Source organism: Panthera leo, chromosome C2 (genome assembly GCF_018350215.1).
Source record: "Panthera leo isolate Ple1 chromosome C2, P.leo_Ple1_pat1.1, whole genome shotgun sequence".
Lineage (NCBI taxonomy): Eukaryota > Metazoa > Chordata > Mammalia > Carnivora > Felidae > Panthera > Panthera leo.
Window position 1 is genome coordinate 136,542,421 of NC_056687.1, and position 18,410 is coordinate 136,560,830.

Genomic DNA, 18,410 nt, shown 5'->3' on the forward strand with positions numbered 1-18,410 from the left:
GAGCCACCCAGGCGCCCCTCAACATTATTTCTAATAGACAAAAAGTGGGAACAACCCTAATGCCCATTGATAAACAAAATGTGGTACATATATCCAATGGAATACTACTGAGGCTTAAAAAGGAATGAAATTCTGGTATGTGTGGACATGTATGAAACATGCTATGGCATGGATAAAACATTATGTTAAATAAGCCAGATACAAAAGGGGAAATACTGTATATACTCATTTATATGAGGTACCTGGAACAGTCAATTTCATAGAGCCATAAAGTAGCATAGTGGTTACTAAGAGATGGGGTGGGGTGGAGTAAATGGGTAGTTATTTAATGAATACAGAGTTTCAGTTTGGGATGATGAAAAAGTTCTGGAGACGGGTAACAGTGATGATTGCACAGCAATGTGAATGTACATGAACTATACACTTAAAAATGATCAAAATGATACTTACTATATTTTACCGCCAAACCAAAAAAAAAAAAAAAAAAAAAAAAAAAAAAGTGATTATACAGTACCCAGCCCATAGCTAGACAAATAAACCAATAGAAAGAAATTTCGGTGTGTGACAAAGAGAGTGGTATTCATCAGTGGGGAAAAGATAGATTAGTCAATGAATAGTGCTAAGGCAATGGGCTATTCTCATGGAAAATAAAATCAGATCCCCATTCCACAAAATGCTACACAGTTAAAGACCTAAGTGAAAAAGCAAAACAAATTTTAGAGAAAAATTTTAAGCAAAAAGGTGACAGAGGATATTAATATTTAAAATTCTTCAACGTCAAAAAACATAAGGTAAAAATAAAGTAGAAAAAGAAAGCTATAGCCCATGTAAATAAAGACAAGGAATACTATCTAGAATATATAAAGAGCCCTATTCTATTAAGAAAAAGACACTCTAGTTGAAAAGTGGGCAAAATATACAATAATTCATAGAAGGAATGAGTGACCAATATTTGAATTCTCACAAGTAATTAACTCAATGAGATAATATCTCATAAGTAATTAAAACAAAGAAAAGCCATTTGACATTCATTGGCTTAGGTAATTTTATGTCCAATAATGCCAAGTGATACTGTGTGGGGAAACTAGAACTTACAAATTGCTCTTAGGAGAGTGATAACACTCCTTGTGTCAGGAGAATTGGTACAACCACTTTAGAGAGCAGCTCCCCTTCTAGGTATCCACTCCATGGAAACTTATTCACATGTGTGCAAGAATGCAGAATATTCACCGCAGCACTAATTTGTAATAATGGAAATAGTGGAAGCAAATTATCTCTCAAAATAGTAAGTCTAGTTTATTTATATAACTGTACGATGAAAATAATCTACATCTGCCAACATGGATAAATCTCAAAAACATTGGTGAGTTAAGTAAAAGTCAGTTGCAAAAAAGGTACGTACAATGTAACATTCACGTAAAATGTTAACATACAAAACGATTCTTAACAGTCTAGGGATAAACAGTAAGAATACAGAAATATTAAAAGTGTAAAAACACCAAATTTCAAATTGCCCAATAGTGCAATCACTTTCTATAGCGATGGAAATGTTCTATATCTGCACTGACCCTACTATGGTAACGACTAACTAAGGAACTATCCTGAAAGTCCAAACATAATAATTTGCTGAGGTGTCACTGAACAGTATACACCTAGGCAGCTTGGTATTTAGAGCTAGTCACTTGCCTAGTCCCAGAACCTAAGCAACCATCAGTTCATTATCTCACATTTTACTTTCGCAGAAGATACATTTTGAGTAAAATTAAAAGTTTTAGGCAGTTTAAGAAATTGGGCTTATGTCCGGTTATTTTTATTTAAAAGAAAAAATAAACCAAATTTATTAGTGGTATGAGAAAAAAGCATCACATTTGAAGTATAGTTTTGAAGACATTTTCATGATCTAGGGTTCAGTCAAAGAATATTCCATGGCAATAGTTCAACCCTTTTGTGGACTATCTTACAGATTCTCTCTTGGAGAGATAGGAGGTGTAGTAGGATGAATTTAAACAGCATCCAAAAAACACTTCACTGTATTTGCTTCATACTTTTTTTTTAGAACTGCGTCTGGGATCCTTTTTCTGTTTGAAAATAGGAGAATTCAAGAAACACAAATCTGTAAAAGGGTCTCCTCTTCTCAGTTTCCTAGAAGGATAAAAAGAACTCTTAGGAATAATTATAAGCATCCCAGCACCATCTTACCCTTCAATATAAAGTTATTGTGACATATGCCAGTGTTAATATTCCCACTTCAGTTTTTAATCAAAATTTGATATTTCAAATAAGACACTCTTGAACAAAGCTCCAAACCTTACTCCCCTCACCCCCGACATTTATCATTAAAAGTGGGTTCCCACAAATACTTACGAAATGAGTGTGGGTTCCTTATAGTTCATACTGACTGTGCACCTACGCTTTGGCAGAGACACTGCTGGGCTTTCTTTATTCTTTTTTGGAGAAAGAGAAAGTTTTCTGACTTTCAGTACAGGATACAAGGGAGCATTGGTGATATCCTTCAGGCTAAAATGAGGTGAGCGGTGAGTTTTAGGTAGTGCACCTACGAAGACAACTTTTACTGAATATGGTTCCAAATTAAAAAAAAAAACAAAGCAGGAACTAAAATCATATGCAATTACAGATCCTAAACATATACAAATCCAGCATTGTATTATATAGATTTTTTTTAACCCATTCATCATTTTTCCATCCCAGATAACACTGAAATATCAATTACTATAGGTGTGAAGAGCTAATACAACAGGTTACTAAGACTTAAAATTCTTTTTTTTTTCCTAAGACTTAAATTCCTTAAAAAAATTAAAATTCTTCTAGGATAGCTTGGGCATAATGAATTACGTTAAATCACAGAATTTCATTTTAGTTCCATCTTGCTTTGTAGAATCATCAAGGCCTCCATCTTTTTCATAACCATAATTTATCAAGTGGCTTCCTATAGTCTTAAAAAAGCTACGTAAACTCACTTTATTAAATAAATGAGAATTCTACATCATAGTCTCTGTGTAAACCAGCAGGAAGGGGATTCCCTCTGGTAAAGCTAGTATGTTAAAAAGTTACCAATGTTTTTCCTATCATAAACATTCAAGTTATTCTACTTTGGAGCTAGATCTATATTGGGTGTCAGGTACCCAGCACACAAAGAACACTGCAAGACAATTCTTCAAATGGCTCTAAAAAGCAAGTTGTTTTTCCAATACAAACGAAATTATAACTGTAAAATGACTATTTTTAGCAACCATGCTCTCCAGAGTTATCTAGGTTTCAAATACTGTCTTTTTTGTCTCCACTTACACATATTGCACTATACTAATTATTCCAACTTTTAGTTTGGAAAATATGGTTAAGCAACATCTACTCACTTGCTATATTCTGGAATATTGCTTCTCAAAATCAGTGTATCTACAAATCCCCCAGGGAACTTGTGAAAAAGATGCAGATTCTGATTCAAGGGTATGGCCTGAGATTCTGAATTTTTAAGAAGTTTCAAGGTAATGGTGATGCTGATGATCTGGGGATAAAATTCTGAGTAATACTATCTTAGAGTGTAATTTTTTTCTTTTAAAAACTTATTATGTAAAATTTCAAGTATACACAAATATGGAGACAACAATATAATGAACCCCCAGTTACCCAGCTTCAGTAATTATCAACATTTTGCTAATCTTGATTTACATTAACATTATTATAGCATATTTAAAAAAACAAAACATGGTTGCATACTACCACTGCCTAACTTTGGGAAGTCATTTAAATTTTTTAGGCTTTCAGTTTTCTTATAAACAATATAAGGATGTTGATACCTACACTTTATTTATTTATTATTTTGTTTTACACCTGCACTTTATAAAGTTATCCTGAGGATCAGATGTTTTGGGAATGCTACAACCTGACCACATATATTAGTTTTACCACAATAACAATTTCCCAGATGAGAATCTTTGTGGGCAGATGCAGGCTGTTATCAACTTTTGAACCATGCTACTTTTGATCTATAAAAGCAAGATTTTCTAAGCCACAGTTTTTAGATGTCTTACAAATGTCTTACAAAAAAATACTAAGCCCAATAACTGAGGGAAAAGTTTGGCTTAGTGTTTGGCCACCTTTCACTAACTAGAACGAATCAATTTAAAATCGCGGTTCCTGTCAAACTGAATATGAAGCAAAGCCATTAAAATGATAGGTCACCGGATTCAAATTTGATTTCATTTTCAAAGACCTGTGTCAGGTGAGTGTATAAAAGATATTTTAATTCAACCTAACTCCACCAAAAAGTTTTTCTTACTTTGGAAGTCTTCATTTACTGAAGTTAAAAATACTTTCTCCATAACAAGTAGTATTGTTCTTAAAGAAGATTTAAATTAGCTTAAAGTAGGTCATAGCCATACAATTGTGATTTCCACCCCCAACCCGCCATTGTTTAATCAGACTGTAACTACCCCCAAAGAGACAGATGGCAAGTCTCTAACCTCCCCCAGAGAAACAGATGGTAAGTATAGCCTATAAACATCAGGAGTGATCATTTATTATAAACATTAAAAATGCAGGCGAACAAGTAGATCACTTACTGATAGGAGTTTTTATAAGCTTAGTGCCCTCTATCTCTTTTTCAGCCCTGTGTTTTAGCGCTCTTTTAGGTCTCGGCCTGCTGACTGGGCTCCCAGCTGGTTCACTGGAGAGACCTTGACTGTACTTGCAAGTGGGCAAATAGAGGTCATCAGAGTCATCTCCTGAACCACTTGATTCACAGACGCTCAATTCAGGTTCACTGGTGTTTTCTCCTCTGTTAGAATCATTGTTAATTTTTTGTCGGAAAGGAGTGAGATGAATTCCCTCTTCCAAATTAAAATTGTAGGCATCACTGGAAGTGACAGATTCATCCAACTTTTCTTTGGAGACAGTTTTTTTATTTTCACTTTTGCTCGCTTTATACTTTGATACAGATTTTGATTTTTTCCTTCTGTTACCTTTTCTTTTCTCTTCTCCTTTTCTTCCTTGTGCACCTCTGCGCTTATTTTTAGTATGTTCAGGTTTATACTCTAAGATGTCTTCTTTTGTTTTAGTGGATCTTTCTGGGTCAATCAGCTTTGGTGATAAGTTAATTTGATCATTATTCCATTGACAAACATTTTGTTCCACGTTTTCAGGTAAGTGCATATTTACTACTGGGTCTACACATCTAATTCTTTCCAATTCAAAGGACTGCTCTGAGAAATGACTGATTTCAAAATCATCCAAGGTATTGAACTGACATAGATTATTAAAATGTTTCTTTAAACTGCGACGGACAGATACAGTTCTAGGTAAGACATTATCAGTAGATTTATCGTCATCTGAATTCAAATCAAATCCCAGTCTGTCTTGAGAAATAGGTATTTGCTCTGAGAATTTAAAAGATAAATGAGAAAAAAATAGTTTAACTTTATGGAAATTTTAAATTCAGTAATCTTAGAACTCAAAATTAAAAATGAAATAAATGAAAGGTCAGTTTGTAGTTGCGCATTTGCTATAAGCAAATAAAAATCTGGGGAACTTAGTACTACCATCTAATTTTTTTGGCACTGATCAATCGATGGGTTCTATCTGACTTGTGAAAGAATCTTACATAACGTCCAAACATGTTCTAACTGGGGTTTTCTGTGTCCCTAGTTTAAAGGTTTAAAGAAAAAGTAGTTGGCTATATGTATCTATGTGTATAGGATTCAGTGGGAGAGAACCTCATATTCTAAAGTAAAGTAAAGTAAGACCAGTACACTGAGAAAGTGGGAGCTAAGATGTTCTTTGAAATCCCAGTAAAACTGCGATAATTACAAAGCCTTTCAGGTAAGAAATATAGTAAGCATTTTTAGGGAAAGGTTCTGCTTATTCAAATGCCATCCCTTCTTCAAAGCATTGAGAACAGGGACACGCCAATTTAGAAATGGAAAGAATGGCATAGCTTTGGAGGTCGGCTTTCAGTTAAATGCTAGCTCTTACCTTTTGGGCTACTTTTTGTGTGATACTTTACTTCTTTGAGTATATATAAAATGGGACCAACTGTACCTATATTCTAAGGTTGTTGTGAGGGTTAGGTGAGATAATGTAAAATGGCTAACACAGCTTGGCAAATAGTAGGGCTCAGTAAACTGCAGCCAGTTATAGCTGATAGCTGATAACAAAATAAATAGATATATTTTTAAACTGTTATATTCTGTGTAAAATAAACAGATTTGCTTTGAGCAGAAGAATGCCAGATGAGCATACTTAAAAAGTTAAAAAAAAAAATTAGAGAAATTTAATTATGTTACTTGTTCTCAAAGATCTCATCTTGCCCTTAATATTTTTACATTTTCACTTGAATTACCTTCTATTTGGAATGATTCTCCTTGTCCTGGAAGGTGAGCTTCCTGAAGAGGAACTTGTCTAGCCAAAGAAAAACTGAAATTTATTTAAGAATTATGTAACAAAAAGAAATTTAAGATTTTCTTAAGTTTTTCTCTTAGTATCATTTCATAATCCTATTCTAAATCTGCTAAGTATCAAAGAAAACAAAAAACCTTTCTGCTGATTATATGGAGCCTCGTTTGTTATAAGTGACATTCAACTCCACTGGAGGAACTACCTTATCTATTTGGACACTTACTCCTGATGACATGCCATAACTCGTAATTCCATTAACCTGGAGAAACAGCCAATAAAAACTGACTTATATATTACAGAAGTGCAATTTGATTACTCAACTCTTTAGCAGCCTATTTCATCATTAGCTGACCTGTTTTGTTTTGTTTTTTTTTTGTAGCATAGGTTTTTATGGTGCCTAACTACTGACCCCTCTGAAGTTAATACTATTTATTTCCTTTAAAAATCTTGTCCCCCTTGTAGCTCATGAAACAATTTTCTTTATGCTTTAATACTATTACTGGCTGTTTCATTCTAATTATAATTTTATTCTTTATTTCCTATAGAGAATTTTCCCTCTAGACATCAAATTTTAAATACAGGTTTAGGTAATAGAGTTATGGTAACTAATTAATAACAATTTCAGGACTCTTATAAAAATTCAATTACCCCATTTTACTTTTTGACCATTACATAAATATTTTGTCAGGTGTTACAGTTGAACAGCTTTTAAACTATTCGTGATTAAAAATATGGGGGCAGAAACTGTCTTTGTGATTACTTTTGTGAAGAGAAGGGCATAGACTTGAAAGGGATATGAGGAGATGGTTTATAGCAGTTCTTAATTGGGGATAATCATATCCCCTCAGCAGATACATGGCACTGTCTGGAGACATTTTTGGTTGTCTTAACTGGGGGAAGGAAGTGGCATTGGCATTTAGTGGTAGAGGCCAAGGATGCTGCTAAATATCCCAAAATGCTTAGGATAGCCCTCCACAACAAAGAATGATCTGGCCTAAAATGTCAATAATGCTGAAACTGAGAAAGCCCAGCTAGAGGGACAGCAGTGCTCTATATCATAATTGAGATTTTGGTTCCACAGGTGTATACATTAGTCAAACTCATTGAACTGTATAATTAAGATCTGCACACTTCACTGTATGTAATTATATCTCAGTAATTCATAAACAAAGTGTACTTGATCCAAGAGAAGGGGAAGAGGGTATATGGGGTCTGACTGTATTTAGGAATGAATTGGATTAGCAAGACAGGGTGATAGCTGTGCTAAATGTGATGTTTTATTATATTTCATTTCTAAACCAGACTATTTGTAGCACTGGCAAAATACCGTCATTTGAATAAACAATCCTCCTTAGAATAAAAACATGATATCACAAAAAGATAACTGAAGGAATTCAATTATATTTAAATAGCTAGCTTAATCCTAACATCAAAAAGGTAAATATAAGAAAGTTTTGGCTTAGCTACATGTAACAGAATATCAACATATCAAATTTTTTAAAATGCATTTTTAGTAGAGAAACATCAGACTCCAAACACAAGAATCAATACGATGCAAATTTTCTTTCATAAATGTGTCAGAGAATTAAATCTTTTTTGACATTAGTAATCATAATAATGAATTTGATACCAACGGTAAATCCTTCACAAATAAATCCCTGGAGTTGTCACTACTGGTGGCCATTCCAGAGGGACATACTTCCTGGTTCTGTTAATATATGAAAACAAAGAAAACACTGGTACAACTGAAATATTCATAACAAAACATTCATTTATTCAACAATAAAAATGTACCAACAGTCTACTATGGTGCCAGGCCGTGTTCTAGGAACCAAGTCTCTAGCAGCTAAAAAATATATTTAAGTCCAACTCTCTTAAGCTTACATTCTAGTGTAGAGAGAGAAAAATTTTAAATGAAAGGAAAGAGATACATAAATAATTTCAGATAGTGATAAAGTGCTATGAAGGAAATACTCAGAGTTGAAGTGACAGAGAGTGATTGAGGTTGGAGGTTCCCTTAGACCTTCATCTGAAATCTAAAGAATGCAAAGGAGCCAGCCACTGAAAAGAGGAGGGAAAGAAAAAGTGGTGGAAACAACAAATACAAAAGTCATGAAGTAGGAAAAGCTTTGCTGTGTTTAGAAAAGAAAGGCCACTGTGGCTGGACATATATGAATTCTCTCATAGTGAGAACAGGAGGGGATGTGTACTCAGAGACCAGGTAACACGGCGCCTTGGGAGTCAGGAGTTTGGATTTTAGTCCAAGTGTGATACGAAGTTACTTAATCGTTAAGCAGGGAAGTGAAATGATTTAAGTTTTAAAAAGATCAGTCTGACCACTATGTGGAACATGGATTGAAAGGGGCCAAGAGAAGAAGGAGTTAGGAAGTCATTGTAGTAAATCTAGCAAGACGTGTATCAGCTAGGACTCGAGTCCCATAGCTACAGAGGTGAAGCCCAGCAGACGGTGTTGAGAGAACAAAGATGCTGAGATTGAATCGGCATGGAAGTGGGGACAGTGAGGGAGAGGGAAGCCTCTTTGGTTTGGACTTGAGCAAATGGTAGGTTGTTTTATGAGATGAGTAAGACGGACAGACAAAGGCAGAAGTACACAATATCTTTGGGAGAGGGAAAATAGAGTTGTACTTTGTACAAAATGTTTGAGATCCTTGGGGCGCCTGGGTGACTCAGTCGGTTAAGCATCCGACTTCACCTAAGGTCATGATCTTGCAGTTCATGAGTTTGAGCCCCGCGTTGGGCTCTGTGCTGACAGCTCAGAGCCTGGAGCTTGTTTCAGGTTCTGTGTCTCCCACTCTCTCTGCCCCTTTCCTGCTCATGCTCTGTCTCTCAAAACTAAATAAACGTTAAAAAAAATGTTTAAGATCCTTTATAAATATTTCAGTGGATAAATCAAGTAGTAGTCGTGTGTGTGTGTGTGTGTGTGTGTGTGTGTGTGTTGAGCTATAAATTTGGAAGTCCCCAGCAGAGAGTATTTAAAGCATGGGAAGGGGGTAAGATAAGATGGATCTAGGACAATTGACATTTGAAACTAAAGAAGAAGTGAGCAAACGAGACAGACATGTAATAGTCAGAAAGGCAGGACAACTACGAGAGTATGGTAGTAGGAAAGCTAGGAGATTATAAAGTATGTTACTACATAAAGGTCAAGAAGAACGAGAGGTGGCCACTAAATTTGGTAATAGGGGAGTTGTGGGGACCTTGGCACAGTGACCATAGAATGATGGGGATAAAAGCCAGATAAGAGGGAGTTCAAATGTAAATAGAAGCTGAGGAGGTGAGAACAGTAAGTGCACTGTTTGTCTCTGCTAAAGTTCTGCTGTGAAGGGAAGCAGAGAAATGAGGAGGTAGAGGGATATGAAATCGGGAGAGGTTTCATTTATTTTCTTTTCCTCTTAAGGCAAAAGATGCTAAAGCACATCTGTATGACAGCTAGAATGAGTCAGTCAAGAGGCAGATCCGTGTTGAAAGAGTGCAAACTTTCAGGACCAAAGTGCTTGAGGGCAAGAGAAAAGGGGAATGTGATGCACAGGGAAAGGCTTGGCCTTTGATAGGAGCAGAGACACTTTTCCCACTGTGACAGGAGGGAAGACAGAGAACACACTGCAGATACGGGCAGATTTGTAGATTTGTATTAGGAAGGTAAGAGTTCTGGACTGATTCCTTCGAAGTCACTCTAATTCAGTTCAGTTGTTTCTTGAAATTTGATGCACACATAATATGCTGATGTTATGATAGATTAAAACTGTTCAAGAGAAACAAAACAACTAGAAATTTAATCCTGTTAAAAGTTTTAAATTTATTTTCAGTATAGCTCATGTTCTAAATTTAAGTAGTGGTATTACTGAAGGTAAATAAAGGAGAATATTTAACTACAGAATAATATAATTTAGTAACAAGTTACTAAAAAGATCTATGATAAAATTTAGGAAACAAAAGGCTATTAGAAATTACTTTATGATTAATCCTTATAAACCAAGTTAACTAGTGGTAGGCAAAAAAACCCCATTCTTCTTATTAAAGCATTTTAAGTTTCTCCATTACTGATCGATTGACTTGATAAACATGTAAGCACAAGTATAGAATGATGGTTGAGGGGTGACACATGTAGCAAATGTATGGCAGAAAACAAACTCTGATGTTTTAAATGCTAAGAACACTTTTGCCCAGCAACTAATGTTTTTGTTTTTTTTAAGTTTCTTTATTTATTTTCAGAGTAAGACAGAAGGAGAGAGGGAGAGGGAGGGAGGCAGGGGGTGGGGGAGAGAGAGAGAGAGAGAGAGAAAATCCCATGCTGGCTACCCACTGTCAATGCAGAGCCCGACATGGGGCTCGATCCCACAAACTGAGAGATCATGACCTGAGCTGAAACCAAGAGTCAGATGCTTGACTGACTGAGCCACTCAGGCGCCCCAGCTAATAATATGTTTTAATAAATACTCAGAAAGCATTGATAAATGTCAAAAGGCCTGCAATGACAGATTTTTTCCCCCATTGTTTTTGTGATTGTCTCATTGGGTATTCATTTCTCACTATTTATATATGATTTCACCAAAAACTTTGGAAAGGGAAAAGGAACATTCAAATGTCTTTGGAGGGATTTTTTTTTTTTTCTTACTAGTTGACTGAACAAGGAAAAGAAAAAAAATTAGGAAAGATTATATTCTGAAGGGGAAAAAATCCCAAAAAACCAAAAAGTTTTAAATAATCTAACCCTCACATAAAGGAAAATTATATTAAATCTTTTATAGCCAATTCTCTGCTATACCGTATATGTATATATTGCATATATGTATGTGTATGTACATTCTGTATATCATACACAGAAAAAATATGGAATCACTTTCATCACTGACTCTTGCTGTCAGTGGAGAAGTGACTTTAATTCCCTTCCCGAGTCTTTACCCTTCCCCTAATCGCTATGGTCTGGCTTTCTTCTCTGGTTTCCTGGCCTAAGTGCCAACACAACTGTCTTCACTGGCACAGCAAACAGATGGCCGCCCAGGAAAAAAGTAAACTTGTTTCTGTCAACACCTGACATGCACCACTGCTTTCTCTCTCTCTGCCCCAAGTAGTTTTCCTGGGAAGAGGAAAGGAGAACCTGGCTCATCATTTCTCTCTTCTTGGGATCAATGTGCAGTGGGACACAAAGAATATCAAGCTTTCTCCACATCTGTTATATTTTGGCTGACCCTTCCATGTAACCTTGAATACAACAGAATAAGAGTAAAATATAAACAGCAAAATGTTTAGGATAGTTCTTGTTTGGGAATTAATGTATACCTTTCCTTATTTAACCAACTAGTAGGTAAAAAGGACTCTCCAAAAAACACTTAAATGCCCCCTCTCCCAAATTAAGGCAGTTCTTATAAGACTTCACTAGGTATAACACAGCTACATAGAAAAGCTAAGATTTATAGCACTGATTAAAACTTTTGGACTAGTCCGCTTCAACTATCACTTTTAGACCTTTAGCTGAGTTGCCCTATATTTGATTCACTTAGCTGAACGGTTGAAAGGACCAGCAGTGCAAAATGCTAAACTCTTTCTTCTGTACCTTGTCTTGCTACCTGCTTTCAGAACCAAGTTATACAAGCACAAGCCTCAATCATGTATGTTTTGATCAATTCACTAATAACAGAGCTATCGGTCAGTAATGAATTTATATAACATAATTGATCTAAATTACCAATTCACTGATTTCACATTTTTTCCTAAGAAATTCAACGTTTGTAATGAAAATACCTGAGTAGTTTCTCTGGTTTGTTGTGAAGCCAGTTTTTCTTTCAATGCATGTAGCTGACATGTGAGGTAGTAACATTCTTTTCTCAGTTGTAAGATGATATCTTGGGCTTCTCTCACTTTGGATTTTTCATTTTCCAAAGCTAAAGCTAACATTCTGTTGTTGTCTTGGTAGTTTTTTAACAGTGTAGAAGTGTTGGCTGAAAGAGGATAAATTTTTTTTATTATGTATTAAATATAAGCTTAAAAAGCGAAGCAAAAGGACAACATGAAAATCTCTTACTGATTATTTGGCATGGCGCAGGTATAAAAGACTTTCGTTTGCCGATCTCTGCCAAATTTTTACTCCTTTTCTCTTTCATTCGTTTCTTTATGTCTTCAAGACTATCTTGAAAGGACTTTTTAAGGCACCTTTCCTTGGCCATCTTCTGCCTAGGAATTTAAAACAGTAAAAAGTATTTAATTTTTCTAAGAGATAATATCAAATATAAAACAAGATGGAAAACACAGGTTGTTCATAAAGAATGGATTAAATAGACTTAGTAACTGTCGAATCAGCTTAAAGAAGCTGGCTAACCTGGTAATAACTTAGATTTTGCAGCTTTTAAACCTCATTAACATTTTGGCATAATGTTATCCTCCTCAGTACTTTACAGGGAAAATTAATAAATATGCATTTCAACCCAAAGACTCTGTAATATGCCACTTATTTATTCCTTAACAAGTACCCACTGGGGGCTTGCTATGTACCAGGCATTATGGGAAATACTTAATGTTATATTTTGATGTTATTATTATTTATGTTTCCTACAGACAATGTTTATGACCCACATTTAGTGTTCACTAGACTTCCAGCATTAGTTCAGAGGTAATCTTGTATGTGGGCTTTGTTTTCCAGTTCTTCTCTACGTTATTAATTTATCACATTAGGTCATTGGATAGAATTAATCAAGAAACAGTTATTCTTCCACACTCTTTTAACCCAATACTTAAGATTTGCACACACTCCCAAGACAGTCAAGGTAATCCTCAGAGGTTGAAACTATGTAGCACTATATACAATCTTAATAGGCTATTATAACAATTCTAGAACTAGAGAGAGCAGGAACTGAGGCAGAGCAACATGCCAGTTTTCTCAAAGTTATTTTTAAAACTCAGGTCTGTTAGCTCTTAGTAAATCATAACAGCAAACAAGACATTAAATAACAGTTGTTCCACATACAGTTGAAAGTAGTAAAACGAGCAGTGACAGTGAAATATGCTACTGAATATATTAACACATAAATATATTTAAATCCTTCAACGCTGCAAATCAGATTTGCTTAAATATTCTGCTACTAAGCGTATCGAACTACTTTTCATGAACATCTTTTACCCTAAATTGCACTTTGCAGATCACAAAATTGCAAGAAATAATTCCTGTTTCCTACAACCATACTTACAATTTTCACTCAAAAGATACCTTCATCTGCTCTAAGCTAGTCAAATAATTTTGCTGAACCTTACGTTTTCTTGAGTATTTTCTCCAGCCCATATTTATTTTCCTCTATGCACTGTCTAGGGGTGTTCAATGTAGAACTCATTTGTTATTTTCTCTTTGACAATGTAGATACAACACACACTGGGATGTTTCCAGTAGAGCTAACACAACTCTTTTTTTTTAAAGCACTAACGTTAAGTGGGTTGTATAAAAACAGCGTATCACAATGGGAGTTTTCAAAGTTCGAACAGGAGATGTTTGACAAGTCACCCAGATTAAGCAACTGATCAAGTTAGTTTAACAACGTACCTAAAATATTTTCGTTATTACCTTTAATTAACTTAAAATCACGAAAGAAAACTGCCGTATAAGAAGTTTCCTATCTAGGCCGAAGTACAGGGGGGTGTGGTGGAGAGAACGAACGGAAACAGGTCACAGGGCGGGATTGGGTCAGTCTCTAGAGCATTCGGTAAGGGGTCTGGATTCAGAAGAACCTGGAATATCTATCTGATCTCCGTCATAATGCTTCCATCATTCCTGCTGCTGAGGCAGCCAGGTACGACACCGACCAGTGCTAGCTTCTCCAGGCAAACCGAAGAAGCAAAACAGGACGTCAAGGGTATAGGGCTGCACAAAGAACAGCTGCCAGTTTGTGTGCCCTCACGTCAAGCCGGGCTTTAGCTACTAATGCTTTTACAGATCACGGAATCTACAAAATTCTGCAAGGCAGGGGGTTCGCGTCCCCATTTACTTAAGAGGAAAATGGAGCCTCAGGAAGCGCAAGTCGAGTGGACGAACAGAGAAAGTGTCGGGGTCAAACCGACTCCACAGCCCGAGCTTTTGGCCACCGAACTTAGAACGACAGAGAGACCCCTGAGGGCAGACGAACAGGGACCACGACACCCCAGTTCCACACCTGGAAAACCCGCGGCTTTCTCTTTCACGGAGGGGCTCGGGGAAAGTCGGGGGCGGGGGGTGTTGCCGGAAGAGGGCCGGGAGATCTTCCTCCCACAGGTACGTCCAAAACAGTACCTTGGCCACCACTTCTGCCGCAGCTGTCGCCCTCCTCCTTACATTCCAAGGTTTCGCGAAGCTGTCTGGCCGGCGTAGCCTGTGCTTCGGCCCCTCCAGGTCTAGGCCCCGTCCCCAGTCGCCCGCCGGCTAACGCCACCACATTCGAAATTCGCCGCCGCGCTCACCCATTGGCTGACTGGCAGGAGGTCACGTGAGGCGACTGCGCTGCCAGGAGTCCCGCCTCACCGGGCTGCGTCATGTGACTCACACCGAGCATCCACATCCGGGTATCTACCGTGCCCCCTCCCGAGGGGGCGGAGTCATTAGGGAGCGCCTTGACCTGTCGGTATGTTTCTGCCCAGAGTCATTGGCTTTTCGGGTTGGATCGGCTGCGATATCTCTAAGGGTGGGTATTTTAGGGCGTTCAAAAGCTTCCTGTTTCTTTAGTCTTACAGTTTCCCGTCTTTGGGATTGCACTCGAGGGCTCCCTCTTGTGAGAAGAATTTCCTTGATTGTCTGCCCGCCGAAGCGGTCGGCCGGCTGCACAGAGGCATCTTGTAGGGGACATTAAAACCAAAATAGGAAACAAATTTTGGATGAACAGGATTAGGGAAGTTGCAGATATCTGAAATATTCAGCCCCGGGTTCTTTGTCTGGCTACCTCTGGCGCTTTAACCCTCGGGAAATGGCACTAGCACACGTAAAGCTACTGATCCAGAAGTCTGGGAAATTTTCTTTATTGATATTTTATTCTCCCTTAGCCTTTCCACGTCCCGTCAATCACTGAGTCCTGTCACTTCTACCTTTTAGGTATTTTTCACGTCCAAACCCCACTATTTTCCATACCCCAATCCAGCCAAATACCTAATCTTAACTGTGAACTGTACCAGTACCTACTCTGATCGCGGACTCCACTCCCTTATGTTATTCATAGAATGATGGTTTGACAAAGCAAATATGATTGAATATGAAACTCTTAAATAGCTCCTCACTGCATTTAAGATAGAGTTCAAACTCCTAAAGGTATTTGGTCATTGAAGAACCCCATGGTTCTATGTTCCACCTCTTATGAATTTTCTTTCATTTCCTTGTAATTCATCTTGCTGCTTTTGCCCATGCTGTTTTGTTGGTCAAGAACAGTCTTTCTTCTTTCTGAGACCAGTTAGTCTTACTCATGCCGCAGGTCATTGTAGAGGTGAATTCTTCCAGAAAGCCTTATCTGTTCCCAAAGCCTCCTTAATAGTCCGATTTGTACATCCTTAGTGCTATGCATGCACTTTTCCTTTGGTACCCCTTGTGGCATTGACTGGTCATTCATTGCCTATTTGTTCAACTTGCATAAGGGTAGAACTATACATGTCTGCTTATAGTTGAATATTCAGCCTCTAATTAGCAATTTGCAGTTAGTAAATATTCATTGGGACAATAAAAGAATAAGTAAATGAAACCTAAGCAATTGTTTTCAATTTAGATATTCAACTCATCATAAAGAATTTTTTTTTTTTTTTTTTTAGATAACATTTACCTCCTTCCCTTGTCTAATCCTCACCTCACGCCTTTCTGGCTTGAGTGGAAGAGATGAGAATATCTGTCTTTAGCCAACAACTTGGTCTCCAGGTGTTATGAGCCACATCACCTCCACTAGTGCTTAGTTTTCTACTCTGGGCAGTGTGGCTTACAGGTGCAGAAGCATCAAGAAGAAAGGTCAACCCAGACATGTTTTGCCGGCTTTGGCAGTAGGTGGCTGCACTGCAACTTGGGGCCAGGGGCCTGCCTCTTGTGCCAACGTCCACGGTGCCATTAATCACTCTGCTCTGCAGGTGTGGGTTGGTGGCATCAGTCTTGGCAGTTGGCTCTGGCAGTGGCCACGACCCTGGCAGCTGGGGCGAGGACCTGGCCACATCAGCACTGGTACAGACGCAGAGCAGGTGCTACTCCGCACGCACACTGCCACAGGTCTGCCCTAGTGGTCCCGTGTTGTCCTAACCACCGAGGTCCTGCTGGGCATGGTCTACACCCCCCCCCCGCCCCCCGCCCCTACTACCGCACGCTTACTGGCACTACGTCCTGGCCAAGGTGGAAAATTTGCAGCCAGAAATAAAAAGCATTGCAAGGCATCTTAACCAAGAAGATGCAGTTAGTGCAGATCAGTTGAGGTGGTCCAAAAGAGTTGCCAGGCCAACTTACCTAAAGAATACAGGGAGGCTTGTTTCAGAGCTGTATGTTCGGGATAACTGCCACCCTCTCAAAGCCACTGTGTTGGTCTGGATTCGGTTTCCAATGTGGATCTTCATGTCGTTGCTCTTTGGAATTTTAGCACAGGGGCAACACATTCAGATGTAGGTTTTTCTATTCAGGAACAGTTACCTACTAGTGGGATCCTGTGGTTTCCTGACCTCACTGCACTGGATTCCTCTTGGATTCTGCTTATCTCTGTTGGTGTCATCAGTTTATTAATAATGGAGATTTTTGCTCTGCAAAAAATTGGAATGACTCATTTTCAGATGTATATTACGTGCTTTGTTCGTGTGGTATCAGTGTTGATGATTCCGATTGCTGCAACAGTACCTTCATCAATTGTCCTCTACTGCTTATGTTCCAGATTCATGCGCCTTTCACAGAATTTGTTGTTGCATTCTCCTAGGTTTTTGCCAACTTTGCCAAATACCGTTGACTAAGTCAGATTCAGACACGCCTTGTAAGGACCTCTTTGCCGCCTTTTATGCTAAGTTTATTTCAAGAGAATGACATGCTTTCCAGGAATTTTGGAACAATTCCAAGTGTCACTATCTAATATATTTAGGTTTAGAAATTCAGATGTGATTTAATTTGTCTTTATTTAAAATCATGAATTGTGGGGGTGCCTGGGTGGCTCAGTCGGTTAAGCGTCTGACTTCGGCTCCGGTCACGATCTCGCGGTCCCTGATTTCGAGCCCTGCGTCGGGCTCTGTGCTGACCGCTCAGAGCCTGGAGCCTCTTTCAGATTCTGTGTCTCCCTCTCTCTCTGACCCTCCCCGTTCATGCTCTGTCTCTCTCTGTCTCAAAAATAAATAAACGTTAAAAAACAAAAAATAAAAATAAAAAAAATAAAATCATGAATTGTGTGAAGTACTGTGGGTTAAATTATAATCCAAATATATTTGACAAATCTTTTAAGTGCTAGAAATGTATGTTTAATTGCATCCTAAAAATACAAAAGTGAATCAAAGTGTCCAGTTCTGTTTATAACATTATAATTTCCTAGAGGTGCCAGAACTTTGGAAAACAGGGTTAGATGCTGAATGATGCCAGATTATACTGACCAATCTCATACTTTGAAGTTTTATCAAGTAAGAGAATCCAGTGAGGTGATTCTTAAAATTTTTGAGGTGTGGAGGATCATAGACCCATTTGTACATCTATTAAAGCTCTAGTTTTCTTTTCAGAAAAATCCTAGGACTCACAACATGGGGGCCTTTTCTGATGACTCCCTTCATCCACCCTACGGCTTTCTGGTAATTCCTGGTTGAGAATTGTTATTCTAATAGAACACGTATTCTAATGGATTATGAGTTAATATGTGACTTGAGATAAGAATGGACTAGGGGCGCCTGGGTGGCTCAGTCGCAAGCGTCCAACTTCGGCTCAGGTCGCGATCTCGTGGTCTGTGAGTTTGAGCCCCGCGTCGGGCTCTGGGCTGATGGCTTGGAGCGTGGAGCCTGCTGCCCATTCTGTGTCTCCCTCTCTCTCTGCCCCGCTCCCGTTC

General features: G+C 38.0%; 1 protein-coding gene and 1 pseudogene across 6 annotated transcripts; one reads left to right on the forward strand and one right to left on the reverse strand.

The window, feature by feature from the left end:
* Positions 1–788: 788 nt before the first annotated feature.
* Positions 789–15,007, reverse strand: SGO1 (shugoshin 1). Of its 6 annotated transcripts, none has more exons than XM_042955894.1 (8): positions 14,684–15,007; positions 12,455–12,603; positions 12,175–12,371; positions 8,046–8,119; positions 6,356–6,429; positions 4,581–5,393; positions 2,365–2,554; positions 789–2,142 (listed from the first exon to the last, which is right to left on the reverse strand). In XM_042955894.1, the coding sequence occupies exons 2-8, from the start codon at positions 12,594–12,596 to the stop codon at positions 2,040–2,042; spliced, it is 1,593 nt and encodes a 530-aa protein (XP_042811828.1). In that variant the 5' UTR covers positions 12,597–12,603; positions 14,684–15,007; the 3' UTR covers positions 789–2,039. The 6 variants fall into 6 exon arrangements, with proteins under 6 accessions (XP_042811828.1, XP_042811829.1, XP_042811831.1 ...); XM_042955895.1 differs by having other exon boundaries at positions 14,568–15,007; XM_042955897.1 differs by lacking the exon at positions 14,684–15,007 and adding an exon at positions 13,982–14,261.
* On the forward strand, positions 14,174–17,520 carry LOC122229351 (annotated as a pseudogene).
* The last annotated feature ends 890 nt before the right edge of the window (positions 17,521–18,410 follow it).